Below are 20,671 nucleotides of genomic sequence, written 5' to 3'. Positions count from 1 at the left end.
TAAAACCCTCATCCAATGCTTTAGCCAACCTCTCTCACTGACAACATCACATTCCACATATTCTCAGCAGGGAAGACTGGCTTCCAGTGGGGAAACTTTAGTATCAGCTTTTCCAAAGAGCCTGAAAGGAGAGTTAAACTGAATTTCTCTTCCAGAACACAAGAACATCACTGCTGCCAAATGCTAAATCCCTTAACACCATGGGATATTTCCTATGATTTGGTCTGTGGCACAGTATGAGATTCCTATAATATTTATCTCAAAATTTTTTCTTCAAATAACTATAATAGTAACAGTAATTATAAAAGCAACCATAATAATTGTTATGATTATAAAAAACTATGTATTTGTTAAGCAGTTACAATGTTCTGGCAGCATTCTAAATGCTTAAATTTCGTAAATTCTTGATCTTCACAAAACATTCTAATAATGCCTATTTGAGGTTGAGAAAAGTGAAACACAGAGAGTTAACTTACTGTATGTCATTCACCTGTAAAATGCTGAACTGAAGATCAAACACAGGCAGCCTAACTCCAGACTCCATGCTCATAATTAGTAGGTCACACTGCCTTTCTAAGCATTATAACTTAGATTCAACCCAGATCTAGCTCACTCAAGAACATGACTTTCAAAATTGAGTTTTCTCATTGTTTGAACTACACTAAAAACCTCCATTATATAGCAAAAGATCTCAGATGAGCAAAATACACTAACATGTGCCTTAAATATACTTTAATGAAAATATATGTATAAGTCTAAATAATTGTTTAGATATGCAAATAATGATAATAATCCATCAGATATACATATAAACACATGCTCATTCCTGTGCTTAGGAACAGCTGCATAATCCATTGGAAAGCTTATCCCACCAGGAATCTAAAGCTCAAGTGCTGCTGCCCTTTCTGTACATGCACAGTATAATGAATCCACATACTTTCATTACCATGATAGCCTGAAGCACACAATTCCATGGGACAAATACATTAGTTTCTGACCACTGTATATCCAATGGAATTGTACCTAAATCCTGAATACTTTCCATTAAGTTGATGGCTCTATCAAAGAGAGTCCATTTAGTCTATATTTCTACCTAAATGCAAGCTTTGTCACTCCCTCATGACCACAATAATTACCCAAAGAATAGTCTTGAAAAAGAGCCAAAGAGCCAGAAAGAAAGTTTTATTTAGTCAGAGCTGAGGGTTTTATCATGTGTCCCTTTCCCTGCAATCTCACATGACTGCAGAACCTGACTCAAACCAGTTCACTGGGCCTAGGATCATATACTTAGTAGTATGATACACAAGACATGATAGTGGCTGAAGCACTGTTATTAAAGAGAGATTAAAACAGCTGTACATTATGCTGAAGCACTCGCTCTTCCTTTCACAAACAGACGGTCCTGGATTACAAGCAGCACTTGACCATTTAGATCACGACAACAACCAGATTTCACCAGCTGGGCCATGTTCTCCTAGGCAGTGCCTGTTGACCTCCTCAGTCGCAGCTGCTCAAATGAAATTCTCATTAGACAACTTATTTTCAGAAGCCAAAGGACTCTCTGATTAAATATATGTATTTAGATATAGAAGTCCTTTTTAAAGTATTCATTTTCTGACAACTGTCGCTTATGTTAGAGCCCAGTTACACTGGCAACAGGATGGGTGATACCAGGATAACTAAAATTCATCATTTAATCACAGCTGAAGGATTTTTATCTTGGAAGCATTTTAACCTGAATCCATTAATCAAGGCTTTCTACACTCTACCCACCAATATCAACAGAGTTTTAAAAGGCATATTCTGATATTCATTCAATTCACCTACGCATCTATCTACCCACCTACTTATTTATCTATTTATGAGACTAACTCAAAGTTAAATTTACAAAAGGCAGAAACCTTGCCTATCTTCCCATAAGACTTACTTTTAGAGGGGGCACTTTTGGCACTTTGTTCATCAGTATTTCAGCAATCTCGTCAAATCACTGCTCAGAAGAGGGCATTTCTTGAAGAAATGGCAAACACTGATAATAATTTCATGGATAAAACCCCTTGCCTGGAGAGTTACTGTTTTGACACAAAAATAATGTTTTAAAATGAACCATAGTAAACTTCATAGATCAGTTTTTACATATGAGGGTAATGAAGGGGAAGATATTTAATCTGATAAAGTCAAAACATTCTCCAGGACAAGAAAGATTCAGGAAAGGTCTTCATTTATTACAACAATCACACAGCTTGTTAATCAGTTAACCATGAAGTATGGCCCTCAAACCATGAAGTAAAAGTGAGTGAGGGGCTGGAGATATGGCTCAAGTGATAGCGCGCTCGCCTGGCATGTGTGAGGCACTGGGTTCAATCCTCAGCACCATATAAAAATAAAAAAATAAAGATATTGTGTCCACCTAAAGCTACAAAATAAATACTTTAAAAAAGTGAGGTGTGGGATAGCATTTGAAAGCTCTTCTATGTTCTATGATATATATCCCAAATGAGAAGAAGAACCTGGAACTTTAAAGTGTCAAAGCCAAGCAAATATCAGAGGAGCTGTTCCACCTCCTTAGACCTCGGATATAATTATTTTAGAATCAGAAGTCTATTCTAAACTTTTAAATGACCTTTTCTATAATTATTTGTTCTCCATGATACTATTCTGTTCTATTGTTATAAACAGATAACTAAAATTAGTATTCAAGCTCAGAATATCAAACTCAAAATAAAAAATAGAAATTCTCATTGCTCCCATTTTCCAAAACATATTCCTCCACTTCTTTATTTTTTATTAATTGTATTACCACTCTCCTATTTTCCCAGAGTCTATCTTTGAACCATTCCTCTCAGTTGCCACACTTAAACATCAAGTCTTAACATTCTATCTCCTAATATCTTTTCCATATTCAGCCCCCTTCATTTCTCATTTCTGTTGTATTAGTTCAGGGCCTCATTATCTATAGCCTGGAACAATTTTCTTAATGTCTCTCCCTGTTCCCATCCATCCTACATAGTCCTACCAGATAACTTTCCTGAAGGGAAAACTCTAATCCATCACCTTATTGTGCTAAAAAAAAAAAAAAAAAAAATAGTCAATGATTCCTCCATCACCTTCATTTTTTAAAGTTCAAACTTGGCCCAAAATTAAAGGACCTCCATGATATGAATACAACATAGTTCTCCAGTCTTATGTCCCATATGCAAATTCACCTTTAGTTAAGAACCTAAATTGTTGGCTGTTTTAACGCTCTTTGCCTGTTCCTTCTGCCTGAGATGTCTCTTCCTTATATTTCTGTTTACACAAATCCTTTCATTCTCCAAGACTAGTTAGGACCCATTTCTCTATAGAACCTTTCCATGGCTTTCTAGATAGAAGCAATATGTCAATTTTGTAAATTCCTATAACATTTCATCTGTATAGCTTTTATAGAATTAATCATATATTAGACATTTCATTATAGTTCATTTGATATATGTTTCATATTGTTTACTAGAATATGAATTTCTAAAGTTTGGGACTATTGTTTTATTCATTATGGATGCTCCATATCATCTAGAATAGGGTTTTGTGTTTTTTTTTTTTTAGCCTGAGTTCCACAACCCCAAGAGAAATAGAGAGAATTCAGGGAATCTATGAACTTGGATGTAAAATGATTCTTTTTCACTAGTCTCTAATTTAAAATTTGCTTTTCCTTAAGTTATATATGCAGGCAACAAACCAGAGCATTGCATTGCAACTGTGACATGATCACAAATAGATTAGAATAAACATTTTATATCATATTATACTTGTTGAAGTGTATATAAGATACAAATTTTTTTTTTTTTTTTTTTTTTTTTTGTGGTGCTTGGGGATTGAACCCAGGGCCTTGTGCAAGTTAGGCAAGCACCCTTACCAACTGAGTTATATTACCCAGCCACAAAATATTTCTTTTGCTTAACACTACTTCAAAATTATGATATTGTTAAGCCACCCATTACATCTTATTTTTAATGTATTGGTAAAGTAGCATATTTTAGAATATCACAAAATTTTTAAAGTATTTAATATTTTAACATAATTCATTTTCTCTAATTCTATGTATTTTATGTGATTAAAATAATTCTAAGAAAGGAACTGTAGGCTTCACTAGACTATCAAAGGGATTACAGAAAACGAAAAAGGTAAGAATTTAAGAATCCTTGAGTTTTTTGATTTGCTTTTTAATATTTTTTAGTTGTAGATGGAAATAATTCCTTTTATTTTATCTATTTATTTTTATGTGGTGCTGAGGATCAAACCCAGTGTCTCCCCACATGCTTGATGAGCACTCTACCACTGTACTACAACTCCAGCCCAATCCTTGAGTTTTGACACAGTGTCTTGCACAGAAGAGAAAAAGGTATAGGAAAAATTGCAACATTATATAGCTATTCATTAGGATCATAAAAAGATATTGTATAAAAAGAACATTGTATAAGAAAGAATATTGTTCAGCCAGGAGTGTTGGCCCATGCCCATAATCCCAGTGACTTGGGAGGAGGAGGCTGAGGCAGAGGAATTGCAAGTTCAAAGCCAGCCTCAACAATTTAGTGAGGTCCTGAACAACTTGGCAAGACCCTGTTTCAAAAGAGAAAAATAAATAAATAAATATATATATATATATATATATATATATATATATATATATATATGGCTAGGGATGTGACTCAGTGACTCAGTGACTAAGCGTCCCTGGTTCAATCCCTGGTACCAAAAAAAAAGGAAAAATATTGTTTATAAAAATTCATAGTCTTAGCCCTATTAAAATGACAATTGAGATTGCTGCCTAACACTAAAGAGAGATCTCTTTAGAGATCTTTCATTTTATTAATTATCTTCCAATAAAGATTGTAGATTGACTCATATGGACACATACAACCGTTAGACACTATCATGCCATCCTGGATATTCTTTTCTGGTGTTAATATTACTAGTTCCTTCAACCATTCCTCTTATTATGTAATTTTATGTCTCTGATTATGTCAATTGTTATCTGAGAATATCCCAAAGCTTTTAAATCTTAGTATGGTAATTATGAACTCAACACTGTACTTCAGATACATTTTATAGAGCAAGGGAGTTCAATGGAACACAATCTCTTGAATATCACATACCATACTTCTAATATTGCTAATCCTAACTAGCATTGGCAACTTTTTTGGCAGTATTTATCCTGATGATCCCATTGTGCTTTCTGACATCTAAAGCTCACAAGATTATTATTTTCACTCAGATAGCTGTTATTTGAATTTCCTGCAGTAATTACTTGCACAGCTGAGGGTTCTAATCATAATCTCTGAACTTGATAATAAAATCTATTAAATTGTATCTTTATAGGTTTGTTTTAAGTTCCATTTCCAGTTTTACAAAACTGTTTTGAGTTTTGTGTCTTGCATACATTATATTCACTGTTCCTCTCAGATTTGTGAGATTGGTAAATCTAATGATCATGCTTTCTAGTATATATTATGTATAATAATATGTACTAAAAATGGCTGAATTTCTGATGTCTAAAACATATTATTGTAAAAACATTAAAAATCTGGAAAGTATGCATAAAAGCATTTTTTGCTAGTAGTAATAAAGTGATAAAGAACTCTAAAAATGAGCAGTCTTGTCTTGAAGATTCTCTTGTACAAAAGCAAGTATAACTCATGGTAAGGAAGAGGAAGAATAGAAAATTAACCATTACTTGCAAGAAAATTTGATTTAAAATTCCCAAGTATTCCAAGAAAAAAAAATCATAATACATCAAAATATTTTTACCTTAAAAATCTCTTCAGGGCATTCTGAAAACTACCTTCTTATATAAGTACTTTTTGAATATTTATATAAATAACTACTTTTATATCAACTTTTTGTTGAATCACAATTAAAATTAATTTAGCATTCTCACTTATTCAGAGATTTTTTTGATCAAGCATTTTGAATGATTCAGAACATAACCAAGAATTAGAAAAACAAAGTCTCTGAAAAGGCAGAAGTGTCAGCATGAAGTTCATACACTAAAGATCATGTATATCACCCAGAATCTTTCAGCAACTCATCCAGAACACATTTGTTCATATTTTAAATATAGTTCAGAAGTTCTGATTACCTAACTTCAAAATCTACAGATGAATGAAAGAACAAATGAGAAATTATTCACAACTATGCAAAAATTAGCCTGCAACCTGATACTGAAGAAGAAACCAGCACATGCACACACACAAAAAATATAGATAGACAGACACACACACACATATATGTGTGTAAATAAATGTACATATGTATCAAGGAGACACAAGGATTCTAGAGCTTCATAATTGCAGAGAAATAAGTATAAAGTCAAACAGTTCTAATCATCTCAGTGATCTCCAGGAGCAACTATTACATAAAAGCACGGTAAAACAACTGACATTTATAACAGAATAAACATCACAATACCTCCAATTCATATAGTTTACAGTTCCCAAGAAACTTTTATATTTATTATTGAAGCTAATTCTCATAATGTTTTGAGTTGCCAAATCAGGAATCAGTACCATACCAAATTTTTGAATTTTATGGTTCAAAGAGATTTAACATACTCAGGGAAATATAATTATTAGATGGGTATTACTGTTTTTACTCTACTGCATCATGACCCTCAATACTCAAAAAATATCTACATTTGTGTTAAAAAAAATCTGGTTAATAAAAACAAGGAAACATGCAATACATTTTGAAAGACTTCCACAAAAATGAATTTAAAACCTAGACTTTTGAGCCTTAAATGAGTAAAATTAAGTTATCAGAAAAATTCTCTATTGTATCAAATCTCAAAGTTCCTACAGTGCCACAGATTTAACTTACAAGACTAGTAATAAATCCAGAGCCATGAATCACCCTACATTTTAAGGCATAAATTCTTTACATAAAAATGAAAAAGCATGCATAGTAAAGCAATAACTTAGACTTGAATTATTTTGTTTAGAAATATTATTGGAGAATCTTCTCTACCTCTGTTTTCTAGGACCTAGGTGAACCTGAGACTCTTGTGCAGAGTGGAGAAGGTAAATGGGCAATGTGGCAGCAGATGTCACATGTCAAAGTACTTGCCCTGGAACTTTGAGTTTTAACAGTATTAAAAGCCTTTAACTCATCTTTCTACTTTTGGAAGTAAAAATAACATTTTTAAATGTATAAGATAATCTATGACTGAAGAGAACTAAATTTTAGAAAAAAGTTTTTGCATTTGAAACATTTGATATTTTCATAAAGAAACACTATCTGCCAAAAGGAAACAAGAGAGAAAAAATGGAAAAGTTAAGAAATTTCCCTCCCTACCTTTTTCCAGGGCAATGATTATGGTCAGTTTAAAATCTTGAGTTGTTTTTTTTTAATTATAAGAACCAAATAAAATATAAAATTTTTTAGAAAAACGGAGCTATCTGCTTAGCACTCCTAATGGTTCACAATCTGCCATCACCATGGTAACCTCTGAATAACTTTTTCCTAGCTAATGCCAATTATGCACTTCTCTGGCCCCTGAAATCCCACTCATTTTTTTAAGGCCTGGAATCTAGAAGAAAAGCCCAACAGTTAAGTCTACACATACCCTCTTGTTCAGTCCGAGTCATTTCTTCAAGCTTCTTCTGTTTCAGTGTGTCCACCACATCGGCAAGGCTCCCTTTGCGGCGCTCTGGGGTTCCAAAATTAACACTGGTCATTATCTCGCGGTCCCGACTCCCTTCGTCAGGCTTATGTGGTGAGGTAGAGGTATTTCGGAAGGAATATAGGGAACATATTTTATTATTCTCTGACTCCTAGAAAAAATAAAATAAAATAAAGCCATTAGAACATAGGTTTCTTAACATTGGAGAAAAATCCTAAACTCATAAAGACAGTATATGATGCTGGGTGAGATAAATAAAATATATAAACTAAAATAAAATAAAATAAGATATAATAACTAACTTAGTAGGAAAAATAAAATATACAATTCTGATTAAACAATTGTAAATTTTAAAGAAGCAGTTAGTTATCAAAGAAACTGAAATTGCAGATTCAAACTACTTAATTTTTGAAGTTATAAAGCAGCCTAAGTGGTTCGATAATGGACAAATCAACTTCTTATACTCTTCATTTTAAAAAATTTAGATTCAGTGAATAATTATTAGGATTGCTAAAGTTTTTCTATTATTTCGGTGCTTTTATTAGCAATGCTTTTCCCACAGCCTAAAACAACAACAACAACAACAAAGTGTATATCACAAAATGCTTTTCTTTAATTTAGAACCATTAGAAAAGTTAGCTTCAGAATCCAATATTCATTACTCACCATAAAATATATAAAACATATAAATTAGTGCCAGAAAGTAAGTCAACTTGAATATTTTTGTGTGCTAGATTTTGGAAAGAATCATTAGTTTAAAGGTATACAACTGTCCAAAGTTATGGAAGCCTCTATTTCTTACCCTTACACTGGTACTTCAGCACATAACACCTTTTTCATGTGACATTTATAAACTTCTTTTTAAACAAGACGGTAGGTTTATTATAGAAAGATTTGCACAGGAATGACTTCATAGTACAGAAAAGTTAGCTAACAGGTAGGAGCATTAGATCTTAGAAGGAAAAGCAAATCTGAGATTGAAAATAACAAACAAAAAAGAATAAAATCATGGCATTTGCAGGTAAATTGATGGTGTTGGAGAAGATAATGCTAAGTGAAGTTAGTCAATCCCAAAAAAACAAATGCTGAGTGTTTTCTCTGATATAAGGAAGCTGATTCATAGTGGGGTAGGGAGGGGGAGAGCAAGGGAGGAATAGATGAACTCTAGATAGGGCAGAGAGGTGGGAGGGAAAGGGAGGGGGCATGGGGTTAGAAATGATGGTGGAATGTGATAGTCATCATTATCCAAAGTACATGTATGAAGACACAAAATGGTGTGAATATACTTTGTATACAACGAGAGATATCAAAAATTGTGCTCTGGGCTGGGGATGTGGCTCAAGCAGTAATGCGCTCGCCTGGCAGGCATGGGGTACTGGGTTCGATCCTCAGCACCACATAAAAATAAAATAAAGATGTTATGTCCACCGAAAACTAAAAAATAAATATTAAAAAATTCTTTCTCTCTCTCTTTAAAAAAATTGTGCTCTATATGTGTAATATGAATTGTAATGCATTCTGTTGTCACATATAAATTTTAAAAAATTAATTAAAAAAAGAAAATATCAAACACCTGAAAGTTTCTACAAAGAAATGCTTTTATATCTCTCTAAATGACTTGGCCATAGCCCTTCAGTAGTTTTGCATTCACCTTTTATCTGTCTGCACAAAGGTATCCTCTCCTCCTATTAAAAAAATAAAAACAAAAACCTGTTGTGAAGCAAAGCATCTAATCTTCAAAAGCTTCAAAATCCTAATCGTTCCTCTCTCCTTCACAAAAACAGCCCAGCAAGCTTCAAAAACAAGAGGAAAGCACATGAGGCAAATGTTATAGAGTTGATAACTAGTGGGAAAGGGGGAGAGAATGAATATGGGAATCTAGAGAAGATAGATTTTATATATATATATATATATATATATATATATATATATATACACACATATATATACATATATGTGTATATATATATATATATATATATGGAGAGAGAGAGATTAATTGTACTCAATAAATGCTAGGTATTTATGTATTGTTGTCATTGTGTATAAGATATGGAAAGAATTTTTTTTTCAAGGTTATTGTGAGCCCATGAATGAGATAACGTTTGTAAAGCTCCCAGGCACAGTACTGAGCTCAGTGCTGAGCTGGTGTTTAATAAATGGTAGGTACTATTATTTTGAAGGAAGAAATAGATCTAAGAATGGACCTAAGAAAATTTTCTTCCCATTGGAAAATGAAGAATTGTGAAGTAAAAAATGTTGATGTGAGCCTCAACTAAATAAAATATTGTGAACCCTGTGAATATTGTAAGACCCATTGAATTACACACATTAAATCATGTGGTATGTGATTAATCACAATAAAAAGCTATTAAAAATACTGTGAGCTAAATCTTCATCTCTACATTTTTATTGCTAGCATAAGGCCTAGAACAGTACAGTTCAATACATTCGTGCTGAAATAAGCAGGATACACTAAATGGGACAGGGCAAGAAAGAGAGCTCCTCTTTACCTTGATCCTAGATCTCTCCTTTCCCCCAAAGAAGATGTTTTACATCATGTCATGTTTACAATAATTCTGTGGAGGGAGGTAAAGGGCCCATCTTCTTAAATTCCAGTCATGTTAGTACCTGGCTTCTTAAAATGGCCAGTTCATTCTCCATTTTGATAAATGAACGCTCAGAGGTATGTTTGCCAATGCCATTTTGACCCTGAATGAAGTCCATATCATATAAATGACTGAGGATTTTATGTGTCAATAATTATCATTTGATCAATTATGCTTCAATTACTTTATTTTCAAATGTATATTATTTATATATCATTACTCAAAAAAATTTTTTAAAGTTTTTTAACTGACTCAAGCTAAGGGTATAAAGATCAAGTCAAAACAATAGAATGTATAAGTGGTTACCTGTTGAGAGCCACAGCTGAAGGGGCCCCAGCAAACTTTCAGACTGCCAGCTGATGATTGGCTCACAGCGGCCCCAGCAACATCTAGCTGATTGGCTCCTCTGCGGTGATGCTCATTGGGCTGTTTCCCTGCCCTTTCAGACAACAGAGCTGCTCATTGGGGGACTTTTTTTGGCTCCGCCCATGCGACCCAGCCAATTGGCCTCAAGAGCAGGAGGAGTGGGGAAGGTGGAGAGGCTTGTGGGAAGCCCGGGGTGGCAATTGGGCTCTGAGGGTTTTTCCTGAGGAGCTGTTTTGTTTGGCCTGTGTGGTTATAAAAATAAAGTTAGTTTCTTTTGACAAGTGGCTCCTGAATTGTGCCCAGCCAGACTGCAGCATTTGGTGGCCCATACGGGGAACGAACCCGCGATGTTGGCGTTATCAGCACCAAGCTCTAACAAGGCCACCTCCATATGCTGGGAGGCCCCCAACCCCCGCAGTTGATAGTTGGGATCCTGATACAGGATCTCAAGTATTAACATGCCCTGTATTTGAGGCAGGAGGGCAGCAAATTCACCATGCTTTAAATTTCAAAACAGTGAAGCAGCTAAAAGACGCTGTAACAACCTATGGTCCTCAAGCACCCTTCACTGTAAGCTTGGTCGAATCCATTAATAACTTGAACATGACACCAGCAGATTGGGCTAATATGTGTAAAGCTGTGCTAAATGGAGGACAATACCTGTTATGGAAGGTTGCCAATGAGGAATTTTGCAAGGAGATGGCTAGGCAAAATGCTGCAGTCTGGCTGGGCACAATTCAGGAGCCACTTGTCAAAAGAAACTAACTTTATTTATAGAACCACACACGCCAAACAAAACAGCTCCTCAGGAAAAACCCTCAGAGCCCAACTGCCACCACCGGCTTCCCACAAGCCTCTCCACCTCCCCTACTCCTCCTGCTCTTGAGGCCGATTGGCTGGGTCGCTTGGGCAGAGCCAAAAAAAGTCCCCCAATGAGAAGCTCCGTAGTCTGAAAGGGCGGGGAAACAGCCCAATGAGCATCACTGCAGAGGAGCCAATCAGCTAGATGTTGCTGGGGCCGCTGTGAGCCAATCATCAGCTGGCAGTCTGAAAGGGTGGGGAAACAGCTCAATGAGCATCTCCAATGAGCATCACCGCAGAGGAGCCAATCAGCTAGATGTTGCTGGGGCCGCTGTGAGCCAATCATCAGCTGGCAGTCTGAAAGTTTGCTGGGGCCCCTTCGGCTATGGCTCCCAACAGTTACCTACAAATGACTCACCATTGACCGTAATGAAGATTTTGCCATTGTTCCCAAACACAAGTTGAGAGCCACCAGGAGAAATTCTCCAGCTGAGGTAACAACTTTAGGTGGTAGAACATTCAGCTCCATAGATTATCATTTTTTTCTATCAGGATTAATTTCAATCTTATGTACTCATTGTCACTTCTTGGACTATTTCCCTTGTTCTTTGACTCATGGAAATGTGATCATTGCCATCCTCTACTATAGACAGTAACCACATGTTCCTCATGGCAAATGATGACCCACATTGTCTTTAGCCTCATAATCTGTGCAAAGTGACTTAGGAATAGAATACTGAGAAAAAGAGGCTGAAAAGTCATGATTTCCCCTATAAAGCCATAAGAACTACTTGCAGTATGCTACCAAAGCACAAATATCAGGCAGTAAATAAAACCATAAATGGCTTCGGTCATATAAGTCATACCATCCTCAAGAACAATGGAGAGAGGAGAAATTTGTCACTTCTGGCCCTCACTTTTTAACTTTCTAAAACTTAATGTTAGTCTTTCATGAATAGAGACCTCTAAGAAATTTATCCGAGTAAAAATTGGACATAAATCAATATACTTACAATAAATTAATGTTTGATAATGAGGCTAATAATCCCAAAAGGGAACTTATTAAAGGTTCTAGGGGGGTTTCCCTCTTTAGGGGGTTATATAAATTTAAAATAAATTTTCTTAAGAAAAAAGTCCAGCTTAGTTTGTAATTTTCTAAAAACAAAACAGGTCCTATGACACATCCCTTGAGGAAACTGTCCAGTGATAATAACTATCAAGTCTTGATGCATTACTGCAGCACAGCTGTGAAGAGTTCTGAGACATTTCCCTGAAGTGGTGGTTCTCAGATTTCAATGTGTAGAATTACCTGGCAGGTGTGTTAAAATGCAGAGTCCCTCACCTCCCCTAACCACTATTCTCCCCAGTGATGGAGACTAGTAAGATGAATATTGATACACAATCCTAGTGGTTCTGATCCGCAGGTCCTGACCTCACTTTAAGAAACACTGCTCCCTAAGAAGCCAATAAAATAAATGTGCTTTGCTTTACATTATAATGTGGATATCATCTAGGAAAATTTTTACTAAACCCAGTTAGCTGTGATTTTAAAAACTAACATACAAGAGATTAGCTCTCTTTCCATCTTGTCAAAAACACCCACTAAATTGCATGACTGAACACATGAACAATACAAAAAGCAGAGCACAAGGTGAATGGAGTTAGTCAACATTAGTTCACTCAAAGGGAACTTACTATAAATTTGTTTTCTTTTCAGTCCCTAACCTAAATGCCCCCCCAAACCTAACAGTAAATAAATTTTCAAATATTATTGAAAATGATCCCAGTCCCAATATAAGGACTAAGACATTGTTGATTTAGATAATTGAAAGGGTATTTCATTGGAAATCAAACACAGTACATAAACTACACACAGTAGTAGAAAAAAAGGCCATTCATTTTAGAAAAGAAAAAGCAATTTTCACAAATCAAGAATTTTAATTATACAAAGTAAACAGTAGAAAACACAACAAATTAAAAATATTGCTCAGAATTTTCAGAATTGTTATTCAAAACTGATTGCTCAGTGGTGGCATTTAAAGGACTTTAAACCTAAATACCATTCCATAGTACTGAGAATATATAAAAATTACTGAAATTCTTGAGTTTTGTGTGTCTTTTTTCTTTCCCCAGGAATGTCCTACATCCTCTTTGATTAGAAATCCAGCCCACTTTTCAAAGTTCAGATCAAACTGCATTTCACCCTTAAAGCCCTTCCTAAATAACTGGGCCTTGCTATTCTGGTACTCTCCACTATACATCAAAGCACTTAATCATTAACACACAATTCAGCATTTAATGATATACTAGAATAAATTATTCATTACCATTTTACATTTACATTTTAATAGTTATATCTTCCACTAAGTTTTGGCCCTTGGAGATTTGGGGGCATGTCTCATACTTCTTTGATATACCTTCAGAACATAAAGTATATTGAGGCTGATAAACCTTAAACAACTACTCAACAAATATGTCAAAAATAATTTTAAAAATTACTGCCATAGGGAAAGATTTGCTTTAACAGTGACAGGATTGTTTAAGCAAAATATTTAGACCTGAGATATTTAAATATAAGTGACTAATGATATAGCTACACAATGGGATACTATATGGTCATTAAAAATGTTGAATCCTTAGCAATATGGGAAATGCAAATAAAAACTACACTGAGATTTCATCTCACTCCAGATAGAATGGCAATCATCAAGAATACAAATAAGAATGTGGAGAAAAAGAAACACTTATACAGTGTTAGTGGGATTGTAAATTAGTAAAACCATTATGGAAATAAGTAGAGAGGTTCCTCAAGAAAATAAGATAGAACCATGATATGACCCAGCAATAGCACTTCGGAGTATTTATCCAAAAGAATTAAACTTAGCATACTATAGTGATACATGCATATCCTTGTTTATATAAGTACAGCTCCCAATAGTCGAATTTTGAAAACAGCTTAGGTGTCCAATAACAGATAAATGAAGAGAGAAAACATGGTATATACCCAATGGATTTTTACAAAGCCATAAAGAAGAACAAAATTATGTCATTTTCAGGAAAATGTATGGAACTGAAGAACATCAAATTAAATGAAATAAACCAAACTCAGAAAGTCAAGGGTCATATGTTTTCTCTCATATGTGGAAGCTAAAGAGAAAAGAAAAAGGGGTGGATTTCATGAAAATAGAAGGGAGATCAGTAGAATAAAGGCTAGAAATGCTGGGAGGCAAGAGAAGAGGGAAAGAAGAGGTACTAGGTAAAAAAATCTGACCAATTCATGTATGCATATGTACAAATACATCACAACAAATCCCACTATTTTATATCATATGAACACCAACAAAAAGTGTTGTCTATGTTGAATGCAGTGATATTCATAGTGATGAATAATTAAAAGCAAACTGCATGCCCAATTGTAGAAATTTTTGAAGGTATATGGTTTATCCACATGATGAAACACTTTGAAATTATTAAAAATAATATTTTTGCAGAAATTTAATTACATGTAGCAATATTCATAATGTGTTATGAATGAAAATTTATGTTAGTGAAAAACTTCTATGTATATATGCATATTTTCCCTTTAGATAGATAGATATGAATATAGATATACATATTAAGGGAAAAATAGGGAAACATACAAAGAAAAGAAAAGAATCCAGAATACCTAACAAAATGTTAATGGTCATCTGATTGTTGGGATAATAGTTTTTTTTTTTCCTTTTGAAGTTATCCATTGCAAATAAAATATCATAAATAATACTTTTAATCAGAAAATAAATATTATTTTCAGAGTCAAATACAGATATGAAAAGTATTGTAGAAATAATTTATTCACAAAGAAAGATGTACTAAATGGAAAAAGGGTGTATTGTAATACTTAAAGTATTAGATCAATTATTTTGTGTGTGTGCATAAGGTTAAATTCTAACACCTCCCCCCACACACCTATATATACACAATTTGGAAAAATATGTACCAAAATATTTATAGTGGATTCTAAATGGTGGTATGACTACTAGTAAGTTTAATTTCCCTTTTTTGCTTATCCGTGTTTTCTAATTTTTCCTCAGTGAACATATTACTTATGTAATAAAGAAAAATCACTTTATAAACAGATACTTGAAAGCAACAGAAAAAGAGAATAATTTAAGAGAATGAAATTTGACCTTCTTAAAAAAAGTCCATACATTATAGTCCTCCTGTACTAAACACAGAAAAAACAAATAAGTTTTTTTCCCTTTAATTTTCACAGCTGAAAGATCTAGTTTTCTTTTTAAGTAAATCTAATTATAAATAGAATACTTGTTATTTGATAAAATGTATATCCTTATTGCTAATATATGTGCCCCCTCCAAAATTCACATGTTGGACCTAAGACCTAATGTGATTGCACTAAGAGGTGGGGACTTGAAGTAATGTTTAAACCATGAGAATAGAGACTTCATGAATGGGATTGGTAACTTTATGTATAAGAGGGCCAGAGACAACTAGTTGGGCCCTTCTTACCCTTCCAGCCTTTTAACATGTTAGAACACAACTTGTCAGCTCCCTCTAGAGAATACAGCAATAAGTACCAACCTAGAAGTAGAGACCAGGCCCTCATCCAAACCTGCCAGTGTCTTGATCTTAGACTTCCCAACTATATTAATGACCTTTCTATTGCTACAACAAATACCTGAGATAAATCAATTTGTAAGGAAGAAGGGTTTATTTTGGCTTACTGTTTTAGAGATTTCAGTCTGCGACCTATTGTCTCTGTTAGTTTGGACCATGGAAGCATACCACGGCAGGAGAGCATTGGGGAGGAAGCCCATCACCTCATGGCTAGTGTGTGTGTGTGTGTGTGTGTGTGTGAGAGAGAGAGGGGGGGGGAGAGAGAGAGAGAGAGAGAGAGAGAGAGAGAGAGAGAGAGAAGGAGAGAAAGAGGAAGTAGGAAGAAGAGGAGGGAATACCAGAATCCAACAATTTATTTTAAGGGCATGCCCCTCAATAACAAAACCTCCACTGGCTCCCACCTTCTAAAACTTCCACCAACTCCCAATAATGCCATAAGCTGGGGGATACACGGGTTTGGGGGGCACTTAAACAAACCTTAGCACCAACCTTCAGAACAAAGTAAGTTTATTGATTAAAATTTATGGTCTGTGGTATTTTGTTATAGCAGCATGAACAGACTAAGACATTTATAATCGTAACACCCGTTTCCTATTTCATTCAAAAGTGCACAAAATCAATCTATTTCCTCTTCCATACTAGAATTGTTCAAATATCTTATGGAAAAGATCGAATTAATAAGTCTTTCTAGGTGAAACTACTCCACTTTCTAGACCTACTTCTCATCTGACATGATTTCCAGACCTTTTGTCATTCTACTCTCACATACTCCTGTCTCTAGTTGTCATTCTAAAAATATGTTGCAAACAATTATGAACAAGTTCTACATCTTCACTTTCAGCAGGAAAAAAAGTAATACTCAGCAAGGATAAGTGGTTTCTCCATGCCACACAGGTGGAATTGAAAGAACTAAAATCTAATGCAGGTTTTCTGACACCAAATCTAATGTTCTAGTCTATGGGCCTATAAAAAAGATCACTCTGAGCAGAAAAGATGCCATTCTTAATCTTCTTGTTCTCTTGTATTTCTAGAAAAGAGTTTTATCTACTTTTGAGACAGAAATTATACTTTCCTATTAATTCTAATCCAAGAATTACCAAGAAGTATCTATTGTTGTATAACAAATCAATCCAAAACAGAGAACTTAAAACATTATTATTTATTTTCCTTAAAGATTTCTATGGGCAAGGAATTTGGGAACATCCAGGTTGCCTAGTTTTGTCTCAAGGTTCTTCATAATGTCCCAGTCAAGTCTGTGGCAGAGGTTGGGTCATTTCAAAGGCTTCTCTTCTCAGATGTGGTGCCTGGGCCAGGAACACCTCAAGAATTCTGAGCTGGAATAGAAAATTTTTATGGATACAATCCTCTATTTATATGTGATCTCACCACATGACCTCTTCTCTCCTGTATGTTAGTTTAAAAGCAGCTGGACTACTGTATATGGTGGTTCAGGGCTCCAAAGGGCTCCAAAGGTACATGTCCCATGGAGAATCAGAGGAAAACTACATCACTGTTGTAAGATAGCCTGGGAAATCATATTGTGTGTCATTGCATTCTAGCCTGGAAATCATATTGTGTCAATGCATTCTATTCAAGAGTGATTAGAATGGTTTGCCCATAGTCAGAGGGAGAGGAGTTGCCTTTTCATAGGATGAATATATAGGTTAATTCTCAAATAGTCACTGTGAGAAACGAATCATGTAAAACACTTAGTACAGTACCCAGCACTAAATACTCAGTAATTGACAGCAAATGTCATTATTATTAAATTCAAAGGTACTTTGTCCAGTTAACCTTTATTTCAATTTTCAATTCTGTAAATAATGTCATAATAGCCACCAACACTATTTTAGGTTTTTATTCAAATTCATTCATCTACATGGAATATAAAACACAAAACTACATTACTCTCTTCATTATAAATACTTATTCCAAACTAATTTCATTAAGATCTGGCTCCTCACAGAACTCCAGAAACCTTAGCATTGTAATTTTTTTTTTTTTGGTTGTTGTTTTTGTTTTTTTTGTTTTGTTTTGTTTTGTTTTGTTTGAATACCAGGGATTGAATTCGGGGACACTTAACCACTGAGCCACACCCCCAACCCTATTTTGTATTTTATTTACAGACAGGGTCTCACTGAGTTGCTTAGCATGTCAATCTTGCTATGGCTAGCTTTGAACTCTCCATCCTCCCTCCTCAGCCTTCCAAGCCATTGCGATTACAGGTCCCTGGCTTGTAATTAGTTTTTTCTAGGAATGCTATCAATTCCCACTTAATCCTATCTTATTTGGATAATCTCCACTCTATCCAGGAGCAGCTCCAGTACTCTAGGCTGATTCATCTGACTTGCCAACCACACCAAGACCAGGAATGTAAATGGATAGCCATACTGCAAGCAGAGAAGAGCTCTGGACTGGGGATTTAAAAGTTAAGATAATAAAACCAGATACCCTGTGTCTAATGGAAGAAAAAGTAGGCCCTAATCTCCATAATGTGGGATTAGGCCCCAACTTTCCTAAATAAGACTCCTTTGGTTCAGGAATTAACAGCAAGAATCAATAAATGGGATGGATTCAAGCTAAAAAGTTTCTTCTTAGCAAAAGAAACAAAGGTGAATAGAGAGCCTACATCTTGAGAGCAAATCTTTACCCCTCACACAAAAGATAGAGCATGAATCTCTAGGGTATATAAAGAACTCAAAAAGCTAAGCATGAAAAAAACAAATAACCCAATCAATAAATGGGCCAAGGACCTGAACAGACACTTCTCAGAAGATGATATAAAATTAATCAACAAATATATGAAAAAATGTTCATCATCTCTAGCAATTAGAGAAATGCAAATCAAAACTACTCTAAGATTTCATCTCACTCTAGTCAGAATGGCAGCTATTATGAAGATAAACCGCAATAAGTGTTGGCGAGGATGTGGGGAAAACAGTACTCTCATACATTGCTGGTGGGACTGCAAATTGGTGCAGTCAATATGGAAAGCAGTATGGAGATTTCTTGGAAAATTAGGAATGGAACCACCATTTGACCTAGCTATCCGTTTCCTTGGTCTATTCCTAAAGGATTTAAAAACAGCATACTACAGGAACACAGCCACATCAATGTTTATAGCAGCACAATTCACAATAGCTAAACTGTGGAACCAACCTAGATGCCCTTCAATAGATGAATGAATAAAAAAAAATTGTGGCATATATACACAATGGAATATTACTCAGCATTAAAAGAGAATAAAATCATGGCATTTTTCAGGTAAATGGATGGAGTTAGAGAAGACAATGCTAGGTGAAGTTAGCAAATCCCAAAAAACCAAATGCTGAATGTTTTCTCTGATATAAGAAGGCTGATTCATAGTGGGGTAGGGAGGGAGAACATGGGAGGAATAGAGGAACTCTAGATAGGGCAGAGGGGTGGGAGGGGAAGGAAGGGGGCATGGGGTTAGAAATGATGGTGGAATGTGATGGACATCATTATCCAGACACAAATTGGTGTGAATATTCTTTGTATACAATCAGAGATATCAAAAATTGTGCTCTATATGTATAATAAGAATTGTAATGCATTCCGATGTAATATATAAATAAAAAATAATTTAAAAAGAAAAAAGATAAGATGCTAGGAATTGGTATTTGGAAAGCATGGGTCAGAAATGGGATTTTGCTTATTATAATGATGTTGAAATCCATATACAAGTAGAAGTCCTTAAAGTTAAGAGAAATGACTGGGAAATGGCCTAAGGAACTGCATGAATTAAGTACTCTATTGGTACCCAATTTAATTGTAGCAACAGAATATTATCCTCTCTTATCCTTTAGCAAGACTGATTTAAATATATTCATTCTTATTGGATTGTATGCTGTTTTGATTTCCATTTTAATTGTAGACTTTCCAATTTCTGACAGCACCCAATCTATAGCAAACTTCTATTATATTAGACCCCTATCCAAAACCATTCAAGGAATGTTCAAATCCTCTAATGGGTTTAATCTAACACTCTCCTGCTGAGACATGCCATGGTTCCATATAGAATATATTCTTTCTCACTAAAATGAATTATAATCCAAATTTTCTTAACTAAAAGTATGTTCTTGGCATTCTCTGGGTAGAGGAAATAAATTAAGGGGATGGAATGTCTATAAAGAAGTTAAAAACAATAATAAAACCAACTAAAAGTTGTTTTGGTTTTGGCCACTCAACCATGTCAGTGATCAATATTCTCTGGAAGGCAGATGGAAGTTTCAATAGCGTGTTCAAATTACATTACATAATGTACATATATTTAATATATAATATTGTTATATTACATACTATGTACTATATTTTGTGATTCCCTACTTTAAAGCACTTTTTTATGAAACAAAAACTACCTGCCAACTATAGAACAGGTCTTACTACTAAAGTGTTATTGACTAACTGACAAAGAAAATTTACCTAATCTAAGTTCCAGGAACTTCTTGCTAGCAAAGGAAATCTAACCTTTTTAATATGTTGAAGACTAAATTGCTAATATTTACAGATTCTGTCTCAGAGTAAAAAGTATTTTTTATCTAAAGTGATATATTTTAACAAAAAGCATTGGGTAAAAGAAACTTACATAAATGAAAGTGCTGAATTT

General features: G+C 34.6%; 1 protein-coding gene across 44 annotated transcripts in view; it reads right to left on the bottom strand.

Moving 5' to 3' along the window:
* Positions 1–20,671, bottom strand: part of Sox6 (SRY-box transcription factor 6) — a 612,624-nt gene that overhangs the window by 325,888 nt on the left and 266,065 nt on the right. For all 44 annotated transcript variants that reach the window (XM_058576980.1, XM_058576987.1, XM_058576994.1 and 41 more), the window contains one exon: positions 7,595–7,802. In XM_058576980.1, the coding sequence (XP_058432963.1) occupies positions 7,595–7,802 (208 nt within the window). The remainder of the gene's footprint in view (positions 1–7,594; positions 7,803–20,671) is intronic.

This window comes from Marmota monax, unplaced genomic scaffold (assembly GCF_021218885.2).
Source record: "Marmota monax isolate L192 unplaced genomic scaffold, Marmota_monax_Labrador192_F-V1.1 WCK01_AAM20220418_F8-fsc00061, whole genome shotgun sequence".
NCBI lineage: Eukaryota > Metazoa > Chordata > Mammalia > Rodentia > Sciuridae > Marmota > Marmota monax.
Note: the sequence above shows the minus strand (reverse complement) of the source record. Positions and strands in the feature narration are given on the sequence as shown.